The sequence below is a fragment of the Hetaerina americana genome, unplaced genomic scaffold, assembly GCF_022747635.1.
Source record: "Hetaerina americana unplaced genomic scaffold, ioHetAmer1.1.p SCAF_111, whole genome shotgun sequence".
Classification (NCBI taxonomy): domain Eukaryota; kingdom Metazoa; phylum Arthropoda; class Insecta; order Odonata; family Calopterygidae; genus Hetaerina; species Hetaerina americana.
This window is the reverse complement of record NW_027286193.1, coordinates 988,216-1,014,485: the sequence shown is the minus strand read 5'-3', so window position 1 is coordinate 1,014,485 and position 26,270 is coordinate 988,216. Positions and strand designations below refer to the sequence as shown.

The window sequence follows — 26,270 nt, the reverse complement described above, 5'->3', positions numbered from 1 at the left end:
GACTGATGTACTAGGCAGGGCCAAATTTACAGTAAAGGCTAAGTTCGCAGATTGTTAAATTTTATGGTATTTGGACAAAGAAGTGATGATAAGGTGAGGGCTTTTCAGGCAGTTTGGTTCAAAGAGAGGATTCAATTGGGTTGAAGGTTTGAGAATTTTACTATTCAGCAGTTTTTCAGGGTAATCACTTTTTCTGAGACAGTAAAGTAGCTGGTTGGTGTATTTTTATTGGAGGGGAGTGTTCCTGTAAAAACAGAAGCCACAGACTGAGTCAGAAGGAGATGAAGGACTTTGCATGTGAACAGAGGCCACAGTTGAGATAAAGTTATTGTTGATAGTTGGTAAGTTTCATTCAGACTGAGTGAAAATTATTTTTCTAGGGGTGAATGTTGATAGCTTGGAAAGTTATATTAGAGTCAGATATAGATGAATTGAAAGATTCTGGAAAAGAAGAAGAAGAAAAAGACATGATAGTACAGTGGGGATCAAGATGGTGTAGGGGCTAATGTACTGGCTTCCCACCCTGAGGGCGCGGGTTCAAATCCTGGCAGTGTAGAATATTTTTAGAGGTATCTCAATCCCAGCTTGAGGTGCTTTGTGGAGGGCAATTGAGTGAGTATGCATCCATCAGATGGGACGTTAAGCTGCAGACCCCTTGGCACCTTTCATAATGAGTTGGCTAATGCCAATGCTGGGTTTCTCTCCACCCTTCAACCTTTCCTATCCATCCCCTATGGTGCAAATGACCTTGGCTGTTGGTTGCCTTCCCTGAATAATACTAGTTGATTTCAAAAGCTCGTTTGTTAGGTTGAATTGGGATGAACTAGAGTAAAATGCAGAAAATAAGAATGGATAGGATAAACAGAAGGCTAATCATTTACCAAGTAGAGGTAGAAGTACTCAGAGATGAAGGGGGACTTAATGTAAAGTATGTCACTGGATTTTGTTTTGTTAGCAGTCCCAAAATATTTATTTGGTACTTATGTCCATCCATAATCTACCTAACTGGTAATTACCTAAACAAAATTACAATGCATATGAAGTTATTACATGTTTGCAAACTATACAGCCTTGTTTGATGGATTCTTATAATCCGTTCCATTGGACAGAGGCCATAGAAATATTATGTCTCAAGGGTCATTTCTGTTCATCATTTTTTTAAAACAAGGGGTTTTAAGAGTTTTTCACCCTGTAGTCATATGTAGTTATTTCTCTTGTGTTTCTCAACAGAACACGGTGATAACTTTACAGCAAGTCTCTGATTATCTCTGTATTCATTAATCCTATCATCCTAACCAATGCAAGTAAATTATTTGGAAAAAAAATTTTTTCAAGAGGTATTAGCTAAAATATTATTTATTATAACAATTTAATGTATGCCAGTTAACAATTTTTTCATCTTAATTTTACAAATAACCTGTTATTCAAACATTTTTCATGGATATCCTGAAAATCTGTTATTTTTTTTCTTTGATCTTGCAGGATAATTTGGAGGATGCAGAAATAAGTATGCCCTCTGAGGAGGAAGTAAACAATAAGGAAGATTTTGATACTGAAATTCCTCAGATGGAAGTAAGACTGGAATGGGAGGTGTTGCAGGAAGAAGGTAATGGGAGCTGAACACTGTGCTATCAGTTCACCTTTGCTACTTTCTAGTGTAATACAACTATTGTTGATTAACCCTTGCAGTACCATTAATGTATTTTGGAAAGACTGAGTTAACTTTATAGAATTTTATTTAAAATATCTGAAAGGCCATTTAAAACAGTATGATAAATTGCAAAAAGGATGATAATATTGTCATCTCTTTTTTGCAATTATTTATGAACATATTTAATATTATTTATGAAGCTACTCAGACTAGATCTTTTAATAATCTTGCTGTGTTTTCAAGCCATTTCTTTGTTTGCTTGATTATTCTGATTTTAAATTTAATTGCTTAGGACTTATAAATGAAATAACCCAAAACAACCATTTTGACTTTCAATATCTTATGTTTTTCCCCAAGTAAGATCTAAACTTAGTGTGAAAGGCTGAATTTAGCTCCCTGTAACTTCTTTAGGTTTCTCTGGCTCAAAAGAGCCTTGAAAGGAAAGCACTTGCCACTGAGGAAGGTAAAACCAAAATGGCTAGATAGCCTAATTCAGGTCAGCATTAGTTGATGACATGCTTTGTTCCTCGGATTGAAGCACAGCTGATGTTGCTAAAATGTATACATAGAGTGATGAATTTCTACAGGAAAAGACTAGACATACGATTGTATGCAAATTCATGTACACATATGTGATTCAATGTGAACATGCATATTTATAATTATAATTTTACATTAATTAGTATATTCAAACTGGTGAAAACAATTTGTTCATCAGAAGTATTTATTTTTTAATGAGTATATACTTAACCTTATCCTTCAAATCTTTCAGATAAACACCAAAAACAAGTTAATGCAGGGGAAGATGCTTCAGCCTCTCAAAGGTATATGTGTGAAAGTTGCTACAAGGTATTTGAACAAAAGGACCTTCTCAAAGATCATGTAATGCATAAGCACCTTAAGAAAATGATGCAATTCAGATGTGATGTTTGTTTGGAGGCATTTAAGAGAAAAATTGACCTTGCAAGTCATATCAAATTGGTGCATGCTCTTAAGAAGCACCAATGTGAATTCTGCTCCAAAAACTTTCCATATTTAAGTAAACTCAAAATTCACATGTTGACACATAATCGGAAAAGACCATTTCAATGTGCATTGTGTCTAAAAGGTTTCGCTGGAAAGATACATTTAAAGAAGCACTTGTTGACACATACTGACAGAAGGGCACACATATGTGAGATCTGTTCTAAAGTATTTACTTGTATTGGTACTTTAAAGAGGCACGTGTTGACACACACTGGTGACAGGCCTTACAAGTGCAGGATATGTCACAATACCTTTACCAGAAATTTTAACTTAAAGACTCACATGTTGACACACACTGGTGACAAGCCTCACAAGTGCCAGTTGTGTCAAAAAGCATTTACTGTCAAGAGCCATCTAAAGTCACACATCTTGACACACACTGGCGAAAAGCCTTACAAGTGCAGGATATGTGAAAAAACTTTTACCCATAGTAGTAGTCTAAAGACTCACATGTTAACACACACTGGCAAAAAGCCTTACAAGTGCAGGATATGTCATAAAACTTTTACCCAGAGTAGTAGTCTAAAGACTCATATGTTAATACACACTGGTGAAAGGCCATACAAGTGCAGGATATGTCACATTACCTTTACCAAGAATTGTATTCTAAAGACTCACATGTTGACTCATACTGGTGACAAGCCACACAAGTGCCAATTGTGTCTAAAAACATTTACTGTCAAGAGCAATCTAAAGTCTCATATCTTAACACACACTGGCGAAAAGCCATACGAGTGCAGGATATGTCAAAGAACTTTTACCCAGAGTAGTGGTCTAAAGACTCACATGTTAATACACACTGGTGAAAGACCATACAAGTGCAGGATATGTCATAAAACTTTTACCCAGAAGTGTCATTTAAAGACTCACATGTTGACACACTAGTGAGAAGCCATTCAAGTGCATCATATGTTCCAAAAGGTTTACTAAGAGTAGTTATTTGAGGTCACACATGAAGAAACGCTTCAAAATGATAACATATAACATAACATAATAATGTAACATGTATTCAAAATCATTCTTTTATGCATACATATATGATGACAGACAATATATATATGTGAAATATATTGTTAAGAATTATAATGTAAAAGCTTCATAATCAAAAATTGTCATTTTATATAAATTTCTTTTAAAAAAAGGGATAATTACCCAATCTATACTTAATTAGTTCCTTCTTTACCAACATTAATATTCACATAAATAAGATGCTTACATTATATATATATATATATATATATGTATATATACAGATATATATATATATATATATATATATATATATATATATATATATATATATATATATATATATATATATATATATATATATATATGCATACACACACATGCATATATGTAGAAGAAGGCAGGTTACAAAGATGGTGCATGGAATTCAGGTGGCCTAGATGTAGGGAAGGCAAGTAGGCTAGATGGTGCAGGGAATCTCTGGCACATGTGGTTGATTTGCAACAAGATATTCACAGTGTATGATCTTGTCAGATCTCACGTCATGCGTGTGCACTTTGGGAAGGGGAGGCAACTCAGATGTGACGCTTCCTCTAACGAATTTGACTGCAAAAGTGATCTCCATGAACATGTGAAATCAGAGCACGCTGTGAGGAGGGAGTGTCGATGCAGAAACTGCTCATGACACCTTCAAAATCCAAGTTAACTCAGAATCAACATGTTGGCACATAATGGGCCCATCCAAGGGTGGGCCAGGAGATGGAAAAGCTAGCTCTGCTGAGATGCACCACTACCAGCCGAGGCATGTGCTGTCCTCCCTGTGCACCCACCCAAACCAGACGACATGCAGGGTGAGTTGAAGAAAGAGGAGGAGAAGAAAGGTCTCATTAACTCCACACAGGATCGATGCCGGCAGGATCTCTAGCAGTGCCATGCACCATCTGCTAATGTGGCAGTTGGGTCAGAGGTCATTCGTGTAGAGGAGCCAAGGTGCAATGGGAATAATGAGATGGCACCCTGGGACGAACCGACCCCCGGCACAAACTCACTCAAGTTGGATCAGCAGCAGAACCTGTCTTTGTCAACACCAAACTCCTTTGTGATGGAACTCAGTTGGTCTGAGGAGCTTGAACTCATGCCTTCAGAGTCAGAGGTGTGACAGAGACAGGCAGAAGTGTGCCCTGGTGTTTGCAGGTGGAGTGGATTCTTAGAACAGTAGGGCTGAAATCAAAGAGAAGAGGAAATGAAAAATGGTCCATTCCAAGAAGTTTTTCAAAAGTGTGTGTGGGAGAGAAGAGGGGGATAAAGATTGAGGGGGTGATTTTCCCACACCCCTGCCTCTACCTTCCTCAAACACAGGCTTTCCAGTAAATAATCTTATTTTCTAGGTCAATTTTTGCTACTCTTTCTTCCTTTGAATCATACGCATAAGGTGATTAAATACTCCATCTAAATAACATGTCATTAAACTTCTTACTTAGTTTAAAGTATGCCCCTGGATTTTGTTTTGTTAGCAGTCCCAAAATATTTATTTGGCAGTTGTCCATCCATAATCTACCTTAACTGGTAATTACCTAAACAAAATTATAATGTGTATAAAATTAGTACTAGTTCACAAAGTTTACAGCCTTAGTCGAAGGGTTCTAAATATCTGTTCAATAGGGCGGAGGCCAAGTCTCAAGAGGCATTTCTGTTCATCACAATTTATGTTTTTAAAGGAAGAAGTTTGAAGTTTTTTACTGTGTAGAGTTATATGCAGTTACATCTCTTGTATTTCACAACAGAACAGGCTGACACAACTTTACAGCAAGTATTTTAAATCTCTGCATATTTCAATCATCATCCTAACGAACACAAGTAAATTGTAAAAAAAATCAATTTCAAGAGATATTTGGCTAAAATATTATTTGGTCTGAGGAGCTTGAACTCATGCCTTCAGTCAGAGGTGGGACAGAGACAGGCAGAAGTGTGCCCTGGCGTTTGCAGGTGAAGTGTAGTCTTAAAACAATAGGGCTGAAATCAAAGAGAAGAAAATATGAAAAATTGTCCATTCAAAGAAGTTTTTCAAAAGTGTGTGTGGGAGAGAAGGGGGAAGGAGAGATGGAGGGGGTGATTTTCCTCCCCAAACTATATAGTAGCATCTTCCCACACCCCTGCCTCTACCTTCCTCAAACCCAGGCTTTCCAGTAAGAAATCCTATTTTCTAGGTCAATTTTTGCTACTTTTTCTTCCTTTGAATCACATGCATAAGGTGAATAAATATTCCATCTAAATAACATGTCATTAAACTTCTAAACATTTATTTCAAAACCTGTGTGGCTTTGTCTTAGATGGACCCTGGCATTACAAAGAAATGAGCCCTGAAACCTTGATATTTATGATATTATAGTCATGATATTATATTAAGGATGGACAAAATAGTTGAATGAAATGTTCATGAAAGCATATTTATCATAGACCTAACCACTAATAAATTATTATTGGTAGAAATGCACACGGAAAGGACACCGTTGATCATCATTCTGGTCTACATACCAAGAATAAGCAGAAAGAAATTGATAGGATTTACCACCATTACAGGATATAATAAATAATGAGTTCATGCAGGGAAATAGGAGAGTAACATTTGTAACAAATGATAGTGATTTAAGATTGTAATAAGATAAATGGCAAAGAAGAGATGGTGATTAGTTCGGAGACTAGTTTATGCACATGAATTCACTGTATGGAGAAAGGAATTGAGTTCTGCAGTTTAAAGATGGAGATTAGCCATTAGTTTCTCCTTGTATGCCACTAAGAGACATAGGTATGCATGAAAATTGCCAGGTGACTCAGATAGGTATTAGTTAGATATTTAATACTGAGATTTAAGTAGAATTAAGCATTAAATTATAAGTTTACACAAATGAAACTAGTGTAAAAAGAATTGTAAAAATGCTGTCTGAGGCTCTGGAAAGTCTAAAAAGTAAGGGAGGAATTGGTGCACTATACAGTAATGCAGACTGATTGTCATTTGTCCAATGTCATTGGCTTGCTGGTCATATTATACTTTCAGGGGGAGAGTACTAGGAAGGGAGAGGAGGTGAAGAATTGAATGAATTTGTACAAGTGATTTAAATTATAAATTTATTTTCCCCAAGAATGCACATTATTTTAATGCTGGAATATGTATGATCAGCTACAATGTTACCATGTCTGACCAATGACTTCTATCTTCATGCATTGATGCAAAAATTGATGAATGAATATCCCCTACTGGAGAAGTAGATCATGTTATGGCAATGTCAACCTCCTCTTTGACAATGATCATGTCATCTGGGATGCCACAGCCCTCTTGTCAATAGAATCACTGCCAATCAAGCTGTCAGAATAATACTCCTCAGTTTCACCAGGAATGTATCACAAAGCATTAAAACGCCATAATTCATTTATTCAAATATCAATTTTATTAATCTTTCCAAAGAAATACAACAGCCGAATATGTAATTAGTTAAATAATAAACAGAGGTAATTCACTTTTAGAAAAGGGAACCTTTGACAAGATACGGTGTGAGGATATGGAAAGTCTAAAGAGTTGGGGTGACATTGGTGCACTATACAGGAAGGCACATTGTTTTTTAATTGCCCAAAGTCATCGGCTTGATACTATTATGGGACTAAATAAATAAATGATGCAAACTTCTTCAAAGACTAAGAAGGGCTGACTATATTTTTCACCCAAAAAGCCAATTTTTGCTCAATGTGCGAGTGTTTTTTTGTCATTCAAGTTCCAAAGTCAATGAAACTGAATTTTCAACACTTTTGAGAAAATCAAAACCATCTATCTTAATAAATTGTACATAAAATCAAATTCGAATTACAATGTTTACATTACTCTATCCTGAAAAAGTGGTATTTTCATTAAAATTCAAATGACTGCGTTTGATCACAGAGACAATAAAATGATATTTTCACATTTTAATCAAGGAACATGTCAGGAAATATTAATTTTTAGCCAAATTTGTCCTCCTTATTAATATTGTTCATATTATTAGATGCAACTGACATCTTCTCGATTGGTTAATACGTATTTCCTTGAAAGATAGCTTCCCCTCTTGGATGTGATTATAGAATTCCGTTAGCTTCTCCATGATGGCAAAACATACCAACCAGGGATAATTTTCATCCTCCATAACCTAATAGAATATCCCATAACCATGTATTAACAATAAAATGCACGTAACTCCTCTCGCCTAAACTTCAACATACATTTAGACAGCAATGTACGGAATATATTATATTAACCAAATACCAATTCATTTAAGATATCTCAAAAACAAAATTTTTGAAACACCAAAAGCAGACAACTGAACTTACTTCGGCATCTATTATATCCTCTATAGTGTGTTCCAGCATGATTTGTAATTTACTATTCTCGCCGAAAACATTGATCAACAGACCGCGAGTGTTAAAACATAATCTGCAGACTTCAAATGCGTGTTTATCGCACATTATGAAGGTTTTAGAGTACGCCGAATGATTTACTGGACAATCTAACGTTAGAAAAATAATGCAATATGTCAACATTTATTGAACTTGTATTAAAATGTATTAAAACAGCTGGAAAAACTAAGTATACAACTTTATAGCAGGGCATTTGCATTTCGTCTGTTACACCCATTTGAGAAGTAAAGTTAAGGATTGAAATAAATAATCTTAATCCGATCCCAAACATTTGGGGCTATTTAATTGTAATCTATTAATTAGGTAAATGGAAATAATCAACCCTTTTATACATGTTTATTAGGCGATGAAGAATGACAGGCATTCTTTGATATAGAGTGGAAAACAAAAAAATTAATTACTTCGTAAATGTTAGGATCAATCATTCGTTAGATCTGGGAAATTTCTTAAACACATAATTTAAAGCGGAAGCTAGCGAAATAGACTTCTGAACTCACTTTAACATTTATTAAATCCTCTATTTTCTTTTCCAGCATGAATTGTAAATTAGTCTTCTCGCCGAAACATTAATGAACACTTCACGACTGTTCAAACACTCTCTGCATAGTTAAAATTCGGCTTTATCGGAAATGCTGATCGTTTTCAAGTGTACAGAAGAATTGGACTAAAAACCAACTATAGAAGTACAAAGCCGTTTTTCACACATTATTTCACGAATCATTTTAAGTTTTCAATAAAGGAGTAACACACAAAATACGTAACTCGTCTGCTGGCCACTTGCATTTCGTTCTTCAATTGTTACGACGTTGTTTTGAATGGAAAAGGAATGGGTTGTTTTGGAAGGAGAGGATCTTATTCCAGATAACACACATGAAAATCTTTTTCGCGATTACTCAGATTTCATTCAAGGCTGAGTAATGGAAAATGGGAATCCGCCTTTCTTAAGATATTGATGAGCTTTTGTTGTATAAATGAAATCACTTAAATAAATAAATGAAAACAATTCTGTTGCGTTCTTTCATTTCAAAGATTTTTACGATGCAAACATTCAAGATTAACCAATAATACAGGCATCTATCAGCCAACGTAATCCTAAAGTAATGCAAGTATATTATAAGTCCTACTGTGCCGTTTTCCCATTCGGTTTCTTTAAGAATACACGCCAAATTAAGTATTCGATAGTTGACGTCCCCTTTTCTGAAATACGAAAAATGTTATGAACTATATTCCAATATATATAATTGACTTCATGCTAATATTATTTATTTCATAAACCCTAGGTAAATTTATTTAAATTCATTCCGATATGATCATACTTACTTACGTAAAGTATGTACGTTCTTAGGTGAATATTACACTGTCATATTCATGAAATCAGCCTAACTTGAAGAACTCTTGTTAGAGTTATAAACTAGTAATGGGTATAGGAGTATCTGGGTGGTAGAGTATCTTAAGATTATATCATAGAGCCATTATACAATTATCATCTTGAGATTATGAAAAAATCTGATCGTTTGAGCTGCCATAATAACTAACACCTAGCTTTAATTATACGAATGTGAGTGAGAATATTTTCTAAGGATTATATCGCAGATGGGAAAGGAAGCTATTCAACATACAGTCCATGTCTGAGACTGCTATCAGGTGCGAGTAGGGAAAAAGGGTCACAATGAGCAAATTGAAAAGTATGACTATGGCATGTTGTCTATTCTATTGTCACCTGTCCTTCTAATTGGAGCCTTTTCTAATATGAGTATGGAGAAAAAATCGGGTTAAGGAGACAGGATAGAAAACGGACAGAAATTCGCAAATAAGGGAGGGATTTAAGAATTTTTGGGAGTAATCCACAGGATGCATCATTAATGCGTTTTTATGATGCATGAAATCGTTAATTCAATGAAAATACATGCATAAAAACTTATTATTCATTGTTATACTAACAGAGAACTGCCATTAAAACTTGGATTTATAGCAAGTTCTTACTGGAGTAAACAGGTTAAGAAAAATCTAAATATTAATTTTTAGCTGTTACTAATAAGGAATGACAATTAATTCACACATTACTTTGGATTTGCCTCTTTATAGTTAACGAAAACCCGGATTTAATTAATTCACATTACAAACGCCATATATTTTGCATACTACTGGGCAAAAGGATAATACCAAATACTTTGTTTTGAGGAAAAGAACTATCAATTTAAATGGTCTGATGAAAATTGTAGGGTTAGGTAGGAATAATGCTGGTGATATTGGATAGTAAGGTTTATTGCGGCGACTTAGTACGAGTACATTATGGAAGGTCCTCGATGAAGCGACTGACGGACTCGATCTGGACACTACGGTGGATGCGCGCACACTACTTGTGCGGAGTCATTGCCGCCAGGCCATTCTGGTCATTGCCGCTCGGCCCTCTAGGGCAATTGCAGACAATTGAGAATCGAGGCTCGAGCGCATCGTCGGACAAGTGAGAGTCGAGGCGCGAGCGCGTCGTCTGTCGCTACAGCACCCCCTCACCAGTGACAGTGGTTATCCTGGAACGAAAGAGAAGGAAACGAAAAGGGGGAAAACAAAACAATGGGAAACTGGGTCCGGAGCGGTGGGGACAGCTCTACGTTGAAAAGTCTCTCAGATGCGCTGGGAAACGGACTCTCCTTCCGGAACGGGTTGCTCGCCCCTCAGCTGGGCGAATGGGAGCCTGGGGTGTCGGCGCTGCATGGGGTGCCGGTGCTGTCTGAGGGGCTGCCTGGTTCGCCAAAGGAGCTCTCCATGCCACTACGGGTGTAGCCGTTGTCGGTGATAACAGGGTAGGGGATGGTGATCCCTCTGCTCCGTGTGGAATCTCACAGGCGATGATGAAGGCCGGTTTCAGGCGATCTATGGATACTCGCCTTTCTCGGCCTCGGATGCGAAGCAAATAAAACTTGCTCTCCCTTTGAAGTACCTCAAAGGGTCCTTCGTATGGCGGCTGCAAGGCGCCGCGGGCTCTGTCAACCCTCACGAAAACATGTGATGAGGACTTCAATGACTTAAAAACGAAAGTTGGCCGAACGCCATGTCGTGTAACGGCTTGAGGGCTTAATCTTGCCATATGTTTCTTCAGCTGCACCACGTAACTAGTTTGGTCACCCATACTGAAGTCCTGCGGTGGGGAAAGGAATTCACCCGGGAGTCGCAGCGGTTCTCCGTACACCAGCTCAGCTGCGGTACTCTTTAGGTCCTCCTTCCAAGCTGAACGGAGACCCAGAAGTATGGCAGGCAGTACGTCCACCCAATCCTCTGTCTCGTGACACCGAATTGCGGCCTTCATTTGGCGGTGGAGGCGCTCAACTAGACCGTTGGAGGCTGGGTGATAGGCCGTCGTTCTTAGGTGAGTGGCACCAGAGAGGTCTGCCAACTTTCTAAAAAGCTGACACTCGAATTGGCGGCCCTGGTCTGTAGTGATGCGCTCGGGGGTACCAAATCGCGAGATCCACTCGCGGAAAAAGACTCGCGCCACCGCCTCGGATGTTGTATCCTCGATCGGGATGGCCTCAGGCCATCTCGTGGAACGATCGATCAACGTCACACAGTACCGGAAACCTCTGGAAAAGGGTAGGGGACCTATCAGGTCTAAATGTACGTGATCGAACCTACGGGTGGGAGTGGGGAAAACACCAATGGGAGCAGAAACATGTCTTGAAACTTTTGACCGTTGGCACGATAAACATGTTCGTGCCCACTCTCTACAGTCTTTTTTGACTGATGGCCAAACAAAACGCTCCGACACGAGCCGCGCAGATGCCTTGCAGCCAGGGTGGGATAGGCTGTGGAGCGAATGGAAAACTTTCCGCCGTAATGCAGTTGGGACAAAAGGTCGAGCCGTTGGGGTGGAAAAATCACAGTACAGGGACACGTCACTGTCGGGGAGGCTGACCTTTCGGAGCGCGAGGGAGGATGAATCCGTGCGGATGAGTGCGGCAAGTTCTTCGTCCTCTTCCTGTGCCTGCGTGAGGACATCGTGGGGCACCGCCGGGGAAACTCCTTCAACACGCGAGAATGTGTCCGCGACCACGTTCTCCTTTCCTGCGACATACTGTATGTCCACCGTGTACTGGCTAATATAATTTAAATAGCGGAACTGTCTTGGGGAGCACTTATCAAGTTTCTGGCGAAAGGCAAAAACGAGGGGTTTATGGTCTGTGAATATCGTTAATTGTCTTCCCTCGACCATGTGGCGAAAATGCCGCACCGCGTCATACACGGCCAACAGCTCGCGATCATAAGGGCTGTAGTTCCTTTGTGGACCGTTCAACTTGCGCGAGAAAAATCCTAGAGGCTGCCATCCTTGTGCCGTCTTTTGTTGGAGAGCCGCGCCAATGGCGAAGTCCGAAGCGTCGGAAAACACTGCCAGAGGTAGGTTGACATTTGGATGAGCGAGGAGTGCAGCCTGTGCAATACTCTCTTTGCACGCCTCGAACGCTTCCTTGGAAGTAGCACACCACGGTACGCGGTCTTTGCCCTTAACATTTCCCTTCAAAAGATCACTCAATGGCGCCTGGAGTGTGGCGGCGCCGGGCAGGAAACGACGGTAAAAATTTATAAGGCCCAAAAAATGTCTGAGGCCTTTCACCGTTTGCGGTAAAGGGAAACTCTTAACGGCCTCTACTTTTTCTGGGAGCGGCCTAGTGCCTTTCCCAGACACAGAATATCCTAAAAAAATTACTTCCGGCTGGAAAAACAAGCACTTCGAGGGGTTTAAAATCACACCAAATTTTTTCAAACGTTCGAACAACTGGGTGAGATGGGTCGTGTGCTCCTCCTCGGAAGTGGATGCCACCAGGATGTCGTCGATGTAGGCGAAACAAAAATCCAGTCCCCGTAGGACCTCGTCCAAGAAGCGTTGAAATGTCTGGGCCGCGTTTCGCAATCCGAACGTCATACATGTAAATTCGTACAGGCCAAACGGTGTCGTTATGGCTGTCTTCCCAATGTCCTCCGGGTTGATGGGAATTTGATTATATGCCCGCACTAGGTCCACTTTGGAGAACACTGTCTTACCGAGGAGGTTGTGGGCAAAATCCTCGATGTGCGGCACCGGGTACTGATCCGGGACGGTCCTCGCATTAAGCGCCCGATAATCGCCACAGGGGCGCCACTCGTCTCCCTTCTTTGGTACGAGGTGCAGGGGAGAAGACCAACAACTCTCGGACGGGCGCGCAGTCCCAGCGCGTAGCATGGCACTGAATTCGTTTTTAGCTATACGAAGTTTATCGGGGGCCAATCTCCTGGGTCTGCTGGAAACCGGTGGGCCTGGGGTGGTGCGAATGTGATGGACCGTTGAGTGGAGGGGGGCCTCGGGTGAGCCGGCGGGCCGCGTGATTTCCGGGAAATCCGCGAGGATGTGATGACACCTCATGTCACTTTTTAGCGCTTTTATGTGTGGGAAAGGTTCGCGCACAGCGATTCCGCTCACTTTCAAGGTTGTGATGCCATCTATGAGGCGCTGATTTTTCATGTCGACCAGTAAGCCGTAAAATCTAAGGAAATCAACGCCAATGATGGGGTTTGTCACATCAGCTACCACAAAACGCCATCGAAAATCCCGCCTGAAGCCGAAATTGAGGAGCAACTCCTTGCATCCGTACGTTGCGATGACGCTGTCATTTGCTGCATACAGTTGGTATGATGACTTCTCGCGGTGGCCGTGAACTAAGGCCCGAGGGTATACGCACAGATCGGAACCGGTATCCACGAGAAACCGTCTCTTGCTGGTGGAGTCGATTATGAACAGGCGGCCTACAGGAGGGCGGTGATCGGCTGCCGCGTCTACCGACTGCCCTGCTGGTTTTCCGGGGTGAAGGTGCAGGGGGAAGTGCACCGGCGGGCTGCGTCCCCCCACCTGGTATGGTACCAGCATACTCCATCCTGTCGCACAGCGTTCCGGGAGTGAGAGCGATGGCGGGAACTGCTTCGTGTGTGTCCGCGGGACCGCGAGCGTGCACGAATCGGGGAGGGATTGCTGACCTGTGCAACCACCGTCGCGGACATCTGGCTCATCTGGGCCGCTAATGCCGCCACCTGGCGGGTCAACTCTTCAACCCTCTGCAGCATGGCGTCGCTGATAGACGCGCTGGATACCTGAGGCTTGGGCGCTACCTTGTGGACGCGATCCGCCAAAATGGCGAATCCGTCCAAATCGCCGCCATCTTGGACGGTCACAATGGCACGCGTGGTGGCCGGCAGGCGATTCAGCCACAGCGTCCGTAAAAAAGTATCCGGAACGGTAGGTCCGGCGAGGGTACGGAGGTGCCGTAAAAACTGCGACGGCTTGCGGTCGCCTATTTCCTCGTGTTCGAGGAGCTGGCGGATGCGTTGCTCCTCGGACGCCGTCAGCCTCCGAATCAGTTCCTCTTTGAGACGGGAGTATTTCCCGTCCGATGGAGGAGAAATAATGATGTCGCTCACCTCGGCCGCGTGCTTCTGCGACAGTTGGGACATCACAAAATAATACTTAGTGGAGTCCTCTGTAATGCCGTTTAGGCGGAATAACCCCTCCACCTGTGCGAACCAAACTGCCGGATCTTCGGGCCAAAACGGGGGAATTCGGATGCTTGTTCTCGCGAACTGTGCGTTGGTTTCCTCGCTGGACATTTTCACCCGCGTTAAGCTATCGACGAGTCAGACAAAAAATAGTATTTACTACGGCACTAATGCTTCCGGTCACCTGACCACGTGGTCCCTAAAACGCCGGAAAAGATCACGTCGGGGTCACCAAAATGTAGGGTTCCACGTGGTTAGGTAGGAATAATGCTGGTGATATTGGATAGTAAGGTTTATTGCGGCGACTTAGTACGAGTACATTATGGAAGGTCCTCGATGAAGCGACTGACGGACTCGATCTGGACACTACGGTGGATGCGCGCACACTACTTATGCGGAGTCATTGCCGCCAGGCCATTCTGGTCATTGCCGCTCGGCCCTCTAGGGCAATTGCAGACAATTGAGAATCGAGGCTCGAGCGCATCGTTGGACAAGTGAGAGTCGAGGCGCGAGCGCGTCGTCTGTCGCTACAAAAATCATAAAAAACAGAGCAATTCAAACTTCCCTTTTTATAATTATTTCAAATCATTTGACCTTTGGCTAACAGTCGTTGTATTTTTAAGAATCCATGCCATGGTTTTGTTTCAACTTTATTTATTAAAATTCATTGACTGCAATTAAATATGCCGTATTAAGTAATTTGTGCTTAAGGCATCAACACATTAAAAGGTAATATTTGCCATTAATGAATTCATGAATATTTTTTTCTCTCTGAATAATGACACTTTTAAGGAAATGTTTCATCCGGAAACCCAGCTGTCTTATTACAACATCACTTTAAAAGGATTAAACTTGTTGGTAAACGTAGAAATAATAAATAAAGTATTCTCTTATGCCTCGAACAATGTAATATTATGTTTATTGTGTCATTTTTAGAGAACCAAGTGATATTTTAAAATCTTGCTATTCCGACAGTTTTATTTGTTCAAAAGAATGAATACACTTAATTAAGTGAGAGTTTAAATAATTTAAAAAAGTGGAAAGTTATTTGAATTTGTTGATCACCTAGGTCCAAAACAAAAGAAGAACGATTAGCAAACTCCCACTTTGGGATCGATTCAGAACGAACGACTCATCGATACATAGTCGGCCATTTTGGAATCCATTGCTTACGTGTTTTTAATGTTGACGGTTGTTATTGCGACGAAGATGTCTCGGCAAGAAAGTTTAAAGTGTAGATTATGTCTTGGCAGTGGTGGTCGGTTGACAAATATTTTTAGTGAAAACGACGATGCTGAGCAGTTGGTGCGAGAAGCAATAGAAGAGTTATTGGAATTGAAAGTAGGCCATCATTTACGTGTTTCTTTTTCATCAAGACGCTGTTATCGTAAATTTACCACAAAGTTTTTGTTTGTTCCCTGTTTTATGTCAAAACAAAGCTTTTGCATTACTATGTCAATAATTAGAGTCATACTGAGAGAAGATGTGTGGGATTTAATACCTTGATAATATTTGTTTCGTAGGTAGTATTGGATAGAATCAACCCGTGGTTTATTTGCTATCAGTGCTTTAAAATACTGACCGATTTCTATATGTTCAAGCAGCAATGCTACGAAAACAATCTTATGTTGGAGAGGCAAACGGAATACAAACAGGACGAGGGAAATATTAGCCCCGAAAAGGTGAGTTGTCTTCAAGTTATGTTTTTATGTCATAATGTCCGTGGTTACAATATTCGTTACGAATTTAGGCATATTGTTTAATTAACGTGTTTATATTAAATAGATTTCCTCCCAAGGGTAAAAATGCCTAAATGGGTAATAACCAAATGGCAAATACGGGCACTTACTTAAACATTGCGAATATTGTTTGCATTAACGATTTTCGTGAGAAAAAATTGAATACTTGTATGTTTTTTTCAGAAGAGCATGCATGAGAGTACTTAGACTGCCTTCTTTTAAAAAATTAGTGAAATTAGTTCATTAAAAAAGGTAATTACGCTTCATAAATTGTAAAAAAGTGGGAATGATTATGAATTTACGTATGTACCTATGTGAAATATAATCTCGTGTGAAAATACAATATTGTAGTAATGACTTCTTGTTCAAAGCCATTTTCTTGAAGAAATTTCCTCCTCATGAAGAAACTCCAAGAATTATTAAGTAAAATTTGCAAGTGTATAGTTTTTAATCTGTGCTATTAACAGAATTTGTAATTTGAATTTGGGTTACATCTATAATCATTTTAACCAATTGTGCAGCCTAATAGTATCTAGTCATAGTTGCGCAAGGATTAAAAATTAATGCAGGTGCCAAATAGGTGTAAAGTGGATGTTGGAAAAATGATAAATCCTTTTTTTATGTTTTATTTATTCATATTGATTAGTTTTTCCCATTGAGATCTTCTCTAATAATTAATGGCATAGTCGGAAAGCACTTGTTTTTAATTTTTTAAACGGTTGTTAATATTTTTGTTACAACAAAACATAAGCTTCTAATTACATTGGATAATAATTTTCCAAAGATATGAATGTTATCTACCCATGCTAATATATAGGCTAGACATTTTATATTACATAACAGGCAATTTATGACGATTCTGCTCACAATTTATTCATCAAATGTGGTATTGGTGCATTGAGGAGAGCTTATATTTTCCCAAATTATCTTGTTTTATGATGAAAAAATCACTTCGGTGGGCACTTTTGATGAGTTTCTTTGCAAAGAGGAATGTTAAGCTCTTATTTTTAACACGTTTCATGTTCTTTAATTCTTTCCTTAAATTTTCCATCCTGTTCACGCAATACACTTTGTGTTACATTCTAATCACTTTAACACTCATATTTCTCTCCTCTCATTTTTGGGGACTTTGTCTTTAGTATAAGTGATCAGGTTCTTAAGGCATAAACCACTGTAAAATGACATTTCATTTTTCCTTTTTGGTTCTATTTTAATTACATTTTGAGGCACGGTCCCTAGATATAGTCCTGGTCCCATTTGGCAATGAGATATTTTAAATTATTAGGGCTTAATGTAATGGGACTTGGCAACTTCTGTAAGTTTCTTCTGTTATAATTTAGTAATTAAATCTTCTGAATAGCCTTTGTGTACTGCTAATGTTTTAATAACATTAAGTTCCTTCTTTGCATTGAATTTCGGCATTGGGATAGCTATTAAATAATGGATCAATGCATGAAAGCTTCAAACCATTTTATCCCGCCACCATCCATCTCTGACCAAACCCTCGCCATTGATCAGAATGTATAAATACCAAGTTTGCTTCTATGAGGTCCATCTGATGATGACATTCACTTTGGAAATCTGGATTGTGTCTTTAAATAAAGTGTTAAATAATAAAGTGAACAATTACTTTTAATTTCATTATATAATGCAAATTCCTTAAAGTTACTCCAAAGAAAACAAATTTTAGTTATATTTTATTATTGTAATTCCAGTCCTTTGCTCATATTTGGTATAGAAAGTTAAATATAGGGAGGGAGTCAAATCATGCCTTCAGTAACGATAATGACTTGGCTAATCATGGAGTGGTCAATGCTAGAGTTTCAAGCAAATTGCATGAAAGAAGCATTCCCGGTTGAAACAATGTTAGCACTCATTCATTGCCAGAAGTGACGCATTTATCTTTGAATCATGATCCCATTCAGATTATGGAGAAACCTCCATAAGCTGAATGGGATCATGATTCAATGATCATGATTTCACATAGCCTCAGCAATCACGTGGCATTGTTATCCATACAGGTGTTCTTAAATGACTAGAGGCCAGAATCAAAATTATAATTATGGTGCTTTCCATCATTATCTCTCAGCATTCAATTTTGTGCCTTGTAAACAAATAGTTAGGACACAAATATTTCCCATGCCTTGCCAAAGTAATTCCGCTATTTTTTGGCATATTTTTCACTCTGTCAGATTTTCTAATGTATTAGTTTTTTAAGATGTACTTGTATGCTGACATTCATGTTAAAATTGATTTTTTCCATTCATTTTGCAAAAACAAATTTATCCATAGAATGACTAGCATCTTTTCCTATTTATTTAAATTATTGGTTTCAATGGTTCAACATTTACAATTTTGAATTATTCCATATTAAAGAAGAATTCTCATTCTGTCATTGTGGAATGTCTGAGATTTATATTTTCACTTCATATATATATTAAATGGTAACCTAATACAATTCATTTCTTAAGATTATATCTGTTAAAAATTTCTTAACCCTAAATGTTGAAATTAGCAAAGGTAATATATTTTTGAATTTTAGAATTTTTTAGCTTGTTAATAAGTTTTACTGTGATATCAAGCTTAAGTATATATATTTTTTAAGGTAATCTACTGGTTAAGGTAGGTTTCTATATGGACACAACTACCAAACAAATATTTTATTACTCCTAACAAAACATAAAATCCATCATCCTACTCTATATCAGGTCCCTCTTCATCTCTGAGTACTTTCTTCTTCCCTTCATCCCATCCAACATCCCTATCCTGTTCCTTCCCTTTCCTCTTTTGCCCAGCATTCACCCTCTATCACAGTCTTCAACATCCTACTGCCAGTCAACACCCCCTTCATCCACTTTTCCTGCCTCCATAGGATTGCTCCCAACAAACCCCTCTCTTTGCCCACCATACCAAGTTCTTCCTTATTTGTTTTCTTCTCTGTCCATTTCACCTTCTCCATTCTTCTCCAGACCCACATTTCAAAAGCCTCCAATCTACGTCTATCCTCCTGCTTCAATGACCACGTTTCCGCACCGTACATAGCTACGCTCCATATCAAAGTTTTTACGAGTCTTTTCTTAACACCCTTACTTAAAGTCCCTGTCATCAACTCCCTCCTCCTTGTGAAAGCCTCTTTGCTAACCGCAATTCTTCTCCTTACGTCCTACTACTTTGACCGTGTTGGTCCAAAACACTACCAAGATACGTAAACTACCTTCTCTAGTTTTTGCCCTCCAATTTTAATGTTAAGCTTGGCCTTTTTCTTTCTAGAAAATCGCAAAACCTTTGTTTTATTTATATTGATTATCATCCCATACCTGTCGCACTGAATTTCCAATTTACTCAGCAATGCTTGCAGCCCCTCTATTGGCTGACTGACAAACTAAAGCTTGGTCATCAGCAAACCTAACTGATTTTACGAACTCACAGCCCACGTTCATTCCTACCTCGAGTTCTTCCCATGCCTCTTTGATTATTTCCTCTGCATACAGGTTGAACAGCAATGGTGATAATGGGTAACCCTGCCTTACACCCCTTCCTAACACTGCCTATCCTGACTCCCTATTTCCCACCCGCACCTGAGCAGTCTGAGACATGTACAGATTGCGGATTAGCCTCCTTTCCCTCCAATCTATTCCTTTTTTCTGCAATATACTCATTAGTTTTCCCCAATTCACTCTATCAAATGCTATTTCAAAATCTACAAAACAGGCAATAATCTCCTGGTTTTGTTCTATATTCCTCTCGATTAATAATCTCATTACCGCAATGGCATCACGAGTACCTCTCCCCTTCCTAAACCCAAACTGATCATCCCCTAAGTAATCATTTGCCTTACTCTTTATTCTTTTGTTTATGTTCCTGAGAATAACTTTAGCTGCGTGAGATATCAAACTAATTGTCCTATAGTCCTCACATGACGTGGCCTTTACCTTTTTCGGAATAGGAACTAAAACTGATATCACTAAGTCTTCTGGCCAGATTCCCTGCTCATAAATACTACGAATCACCCCTTTTGCCTCTTCCTCCCACATTTTCCTAAGCATTTTAAAAGTTCCACGGGAATGTTATCTACCCCCACGGCCTTATTTAGTTTCATCTCCCTTAATGCCCTTTCTATCTCATTGTCTAGTATGTTTGGACATAAGCTGTCTGCCTCTATGTCATTTTCTTTTTCAATGTCTAACTTTGTTGGTCTGAGGTCTTTACTATACAGTTCTCTTGGATCTTTCCTGAGTCAACTATTACCTTACCCGCCTTATCTCTAACTGTTAGCATAGCTCTTCCTTTCTTACTTCCCGATAACAATTTAACTTTGCTGTATAGCGCATTGATTTCACCCTTCCTCTTCAGACTTTCCATATCCTTGCACTGCGTCTTCCACCATGCTTCTTTTGCTTTATTTTTTGCCCGCCTCAATTTATTGTTCAATTCTTTGTACTTCATTTTGCCTAATTCTGCATTTATATTCTTCCATTTTCGCCGCTCATCCATCTTTGTAATCATCTCATCCGTGATCCATGGTTTCCTAGTCCTTTTAGTGTTAACGGTTCCAATAGTGTCTTTTGCGGCTTTAGACAACCCTTTCTTGAAACTTTCCCATTTTTCTTCGATAGTACTTAGCTCTTTACCATCCTCCATGATTTTCTCTACCGTCTGTTTGTATTCCTTCCTTTTCAACCCATTTAATGCTTATGCATTCCATTTTCTAACTCGCCGCCCCTGCCTTATCTTTTTGAAATGTACGCTATATTTCATAACAACTAAATTGTGGTTTAAGTCCGCATCCGCTCCCAGGAAGCTGTGGGAATTTACCACACTGTTCCTAAACCTGTGTCTAACCAGGATATAATCTAGCTGATATATTTCTGAGTCACCTGGCATTTTCCATGTATACCTGCATCTTTTGTGGTGTCTAAACAAAGTGTTGGTGATGACTAACCCCTGTCTTCTGCAGAACTCAACTGCTCTCTCCCCGAGGTCATTCCTCGTGCCTAAACCATAGTCCCCCACCTCATCACCATCTCTTCCTTTGCCTACAGTCACATTCCATCCCCCATCACTATCAAATGTTTCCCTGCAGGAACACACGCGATCATGTCCTCTAACTGATTGTATATCCTATCAACCTCTTCTTCCTTATGGTTGCTCAGTGGCATGTATACCTGAATAATAACTAAGTTCATTGGTTCTGCTTTTATCTCCACTAGTAGTATTCTATCCATTACCTGCTCAATGTTGACTACGCTTCTTCCTACCTCTTCATTTAATACTATGGCAACCCCTCGTTGGCTCTCGTCCCCACCGCTGTATATTATTCTATACTTATCACTCCAGTAATCCCCGCTATCCTTCCATCTCACCTCGCATAGACCTAAAATTTCTATTTTTCCCCTTTCCATCTCTCGCTTAACATTCTTCAATTTCCCTGTCCTCATCATTGTCCTAACATTCCACCTTCCTATTTCAACTAATTTGGTCTTCTTCTCCTGCATCTTCTGTCCTCCTGCTGGTGGTTTTCCCTTGCAAGGGTTTTGTGGGATGATGACCGCGGAAGCCTTGCCTCTCCCGCTGCTGGGCATAACACATTGCCAATGTGGCTGAGCCCCGTGGTTGCCAGGACAAAATATCTCTATTGTCTATCATATTTTTCTTGGGAATGATAATTGAGGTGGTTTCCGGTTGCCTTCCTCAATAGTGTTTTTAATGTGACACCATCACTTACTGGCCGCCCTACTGGGGTCAGATGCCATTGCAGCCGCCTCACTGAGGAACAGATGCTGCGTGGACTACCTTTCATCTGGCTCCTAACCTTCGACCTATCTGGCATGGGCGACCCTACCAGGAGCAATAATTATTACTCCCGCCAGCACAGCTCTAGGGGTCATCGGAACACACAAGCCCTTCCACCACATCAAGGTTGTAGTCCGGGGAGGGAGCTCAAGTATATGTAGATATAAATGATCTTCCCACAGATTTAAATGGAAACATGTTATTCTATAAGCATAAGATATTAGGACAAAAGCCCTGCTGTGTAATTTCGAATTGCAATTATCACAACCGTTTTCATTCAATAGAAATTGTTGATTTAGCACTCAACTTTTATTTTGATGTTGATTGATGTTGGTTGATTTTGATGCTTTATTTATTATTATTGTTCAACATTTTTAACAAACATATGCAGGTCAGAGTGAAAAGAGAGAAGATGGATGTTGGAGAACCGGTGGATATTGAAATTCCAGCAAGCCAGGATGAAGTGAACCATAATATTCAAATTCAGGAAGAGGTAAGGGAAAAATAAGAGCAATTGTTGCATAATGACATGCTTAATTTTTCAAATCATGACAACCATGACAAGAACAGATTTTTATGTTTCATGCCTTAAATGGAATGCTATTTACCAATTTAATGGTATGAGTGCTTATGTAAAAGACATATTTTTGGCCCTATATCATAATACTGATGGTCCTCATATGTCATTCCTTGGCAATGGAAAAGACAAAAGCATTGAATTACTACACAAAATATAGGTGGTGTATTGAAATAGGTGTATGCAGTGATTTCCTCCCTAGTGTACAAATGCCTAATGACCAAACGACAAATACTGGCATTGACTTAAAAATTGTGTTTATATTGTATGCATTAGACATGTACAAAGGAAAAAATTACAATTATTTCCAAAGCATTGCCAAAGTAATTCCTCTGTATTTTGACATGTTTACCCATCTGTCAGATCCATTAATGTATTAGTTTTTAAAAGATATACTTTTATATGGAAATATTTCATTCATGTAAACATTGATTCAATGGTAGTTTTTCATTTGATCTTTGAAACATACAATGTGCCAAGAAAATGACTAGCATCTATTCTTATAAGGTTAAAGTTATAGGGTCATATGTTCAAAACATACAATGTTGACTGATTCTTGATAAAAGAAGAATTTGCAATTAGTCATTTTTGAATGTCTAAGATTTGCATTTTCACTTCAAATATGTCCAATAATAACCTATTATAAATCATTTTTACTACCCAATATTTTTCAAAAATTCTCATACATAAATGTTGAAACTGGCAACAGTCTAGTCACAATTTTTACTATTGTTCAACATTTTTAACAAACATATGCAGGTCATAGTGAAAAGAGAGAAGATGGATGTTGGAGAACCGGTGGATAATGAATTTCCAGCAAGCCAGGATGAAATGAACCATAATATTCAAATTAAGGAAGAGAGTTATCTATGCAATAATGACTAATGCTTAATTTTTCAAATCATGACTACCATGAGAAGAACAGATTTTTATGTTTCATGCCTTAAATGTAATACTATTTACTCAAGTGAAAGGCATAGGTCTTTATGAGCCAGACTTATATTTTAGGCTATATAATGTTTTTGCGATGATCCATATATGTAATACCTTTCCAATGAAAAAGGCAAAAGCTTTGCATTCTTTTGTTGTCTCAGGCGTAACTTTGTGGAATTTGCATAACATATTGAAATGTAATGAAATAATTGACTTAGTAATTTCACACACTTTATTTAAAAACACACGACCCAGGTTTCGACGTTGAACGTCATCATCAGGTGGTCCTCATAGAAGCACGCTGGCTATATATACCTTCTGATCATAGGAGGGGGGGGTTGGTCAGAGAGGAAGGTCGGAGGGGTAAAAAGGTTACAATGTAGCTGGGAAGAAAAGAGAATTACATTTTTGATTTAGAAGAGTGGTAGGTCTAGGAGTGGGGAGTGGGAGGGATACAAAATTTCGTTGGCAAGATCATCTTTCCAACGGACACATTTCAAAATTTCTAACTGCTCCAAAGCATCGAGCCTTTGACCTTTTTCTTCGATGCTTTGGAGCAGTTAGAAATTTTGAAATGTGTCCGTTGGAAAGATGATCTTGCCAACGAAATTTTGTATCCCTCCCACTCCCCACTCCTAGACCTACCACTCTTCTAAATCAAAAATGTAATTCTCTTTTCTTCCCAGCTACATTGTAACCTTTTTACCCCTCCGACCTCCCTCTCTGACCAACCCCCCCCTCCTATGATCAGAAGGTATATATAGCCAGCGTGCTTCTATGAGGACCACCTGATGATGACGTTCAACGTCGAAACCTGGGTCGTGTGTTTTTAAATAAAGTGTGTGGAATTACTAAGTCAATTATTTCATTACATTTCAATATGTTTGCATTCTTGCTTATGATATGAGTCTTGTATTGAAATAGGTGAATGTAGTGCTATGTTTTTCTTTTCTAGTCATATTTTTTATTATTGTTGAACGTTTTTAACAAACATATGCAGGTCATAGTGAAAAGAGAGATGATGGATGTTGGAGAAGTTGAGACTAGCAAGAATCAATGCCATATAGTATATCCAATCTAGAGGATGGGTGATTTTTTTTCATTTGTAATAATTTTCAATTTTATTTCACTCTGTGTGAATAGTGAGCCCCTGACCCAGAGGGAAACCTCTTGTAAGCCCTGCTATAGTGTGCCTGCATGTTACAGGCAAGGATCAAAGCTGCTTAAGTAATCCAAGCTGGAGATTTTATAATTATTTTGTTTTTATATTACGTGTGCCTCACTGGTGCAGAGGGAATCTCTTGTAAGCCCTGATTGAATGTGATTGCTTAAGAAGAGCAAGGATCCTTGCTATATAGTACATCTGAGCTACAGGGTGCATGATTATTTTTCATTTGTTATAATTTTTAATTTTATTTCATTATGTATGATTAGTGAGCTCCTGGCACAGAGGGAAACCTCTCGTAAGCCCTGATAGCAATTGACTGCATGCGAGAAGCAAGGATCAATTCTGCATGGTATATCCAAGTTAAAGAGTGCGTGAACAATTTTCATTTATTATTATACTAAATTTAGTTGTATTACTTATGTTTGAGTGCCTGAGACTAGCAAAGGTCAATGCTTTATTGTCAAAGCTAGATAGTAAATGATTTATTTGCAGTCTTCCATTTCATTGTTCTAACCATTTGTGGTATTTAATTAATTTTAGTTTTTTTATTATCTTTATGATTGGTTTTATTTTCAGGTATTTATTTATTTTTATAATTTTTATTGATATATTTGCTTATATCTTCCCCAATTTCCCTCACCCATCCTTTGCCCATTAATAAGAGTATGGCTGGGGTTGACTCTTTCCATTATATTTGGATGTTATTGGTTCTCTAAATTTTTGTTAGCATATAAAATGACGGTTCTCAGGATTAAGGATATGGTAAGTCTGTAGAAGAAGGGCAAAATTAGAGTATGATTTAGCAAGGTTAAATCATTATCAGAAAGTAAGTAGAAAAGACCTATTGTAACAATTATAGATATGTTGAGTAAGTTTATAGCTGACATAGGACAGATCCAAGAGAATTGAAAGAAATAATGTGAAAAACTGTCTGTTAAAGCACTTAGGCCAACATGGTAACACAGTGTTAGAACTTGACTCAGATAAAGAAAGCTAGGACAAAGAAAATATCAAAGAAACATCGATAGAATATCAAAAAACTGAACAGTTAAGAACTTAGGTAAACAAGTTTATACATAAAAAAGTAAGCTTACAGTGAGGAATATAGTTTAGGTCCAGGTATATCCGATGATGACATAGAAAGGGCTTTAAAGCAGATTAAGTTAAATAAGGCAGTATGGGTAAAGAATATGTTTGCAGAATTACCAAAAGGTTTGGAAAATATAGGAGGAAAAGTATATGGACTAATTCATAGAAGCTTTGCGGAAGGAATCTGCCAGGAAAACGTTATGTGATAAGTTTTATTTCCTTTCCAAATAAGGTAAAGGTCACATGTGAAAACTACAGAACAATAAGTGTGAAATACTGCACATCTGAAGTGGTTCTTTGTATTGTCGATAAAAAAATAGAGTCAAGCAAATAATTACTTAGGGTATTTTTAGTCTGGGTTCA

At 38.8% G+C, this 26,270-nt stretch overlaps 1 protein-coding gene across 1 annotated transcript in view; it reads left to right on the top strand.

Annotated features, from left to right (window-relative positions):
* Nucleotides 1-2,959: 2,959 nt before the first annotated feature.
* The window catches only part of LOC139701283 (zinc finger protein 665-like), a 31,396-nt gene continuing 8,085 nt past the window's right edge, over nucleotides 2,960-26,270 (top strand). Inside the window, exon 1 of the mRNA XM_071599760.1 lies at nucleotides 2,960-3,196. Coding sequence (XP_071455861.1) covers nucleotides 2,960-3,196 — 237 coding nt within the window. The remainder of the gene's footprint in view (nucleotides 3,197-26,270) is intronic.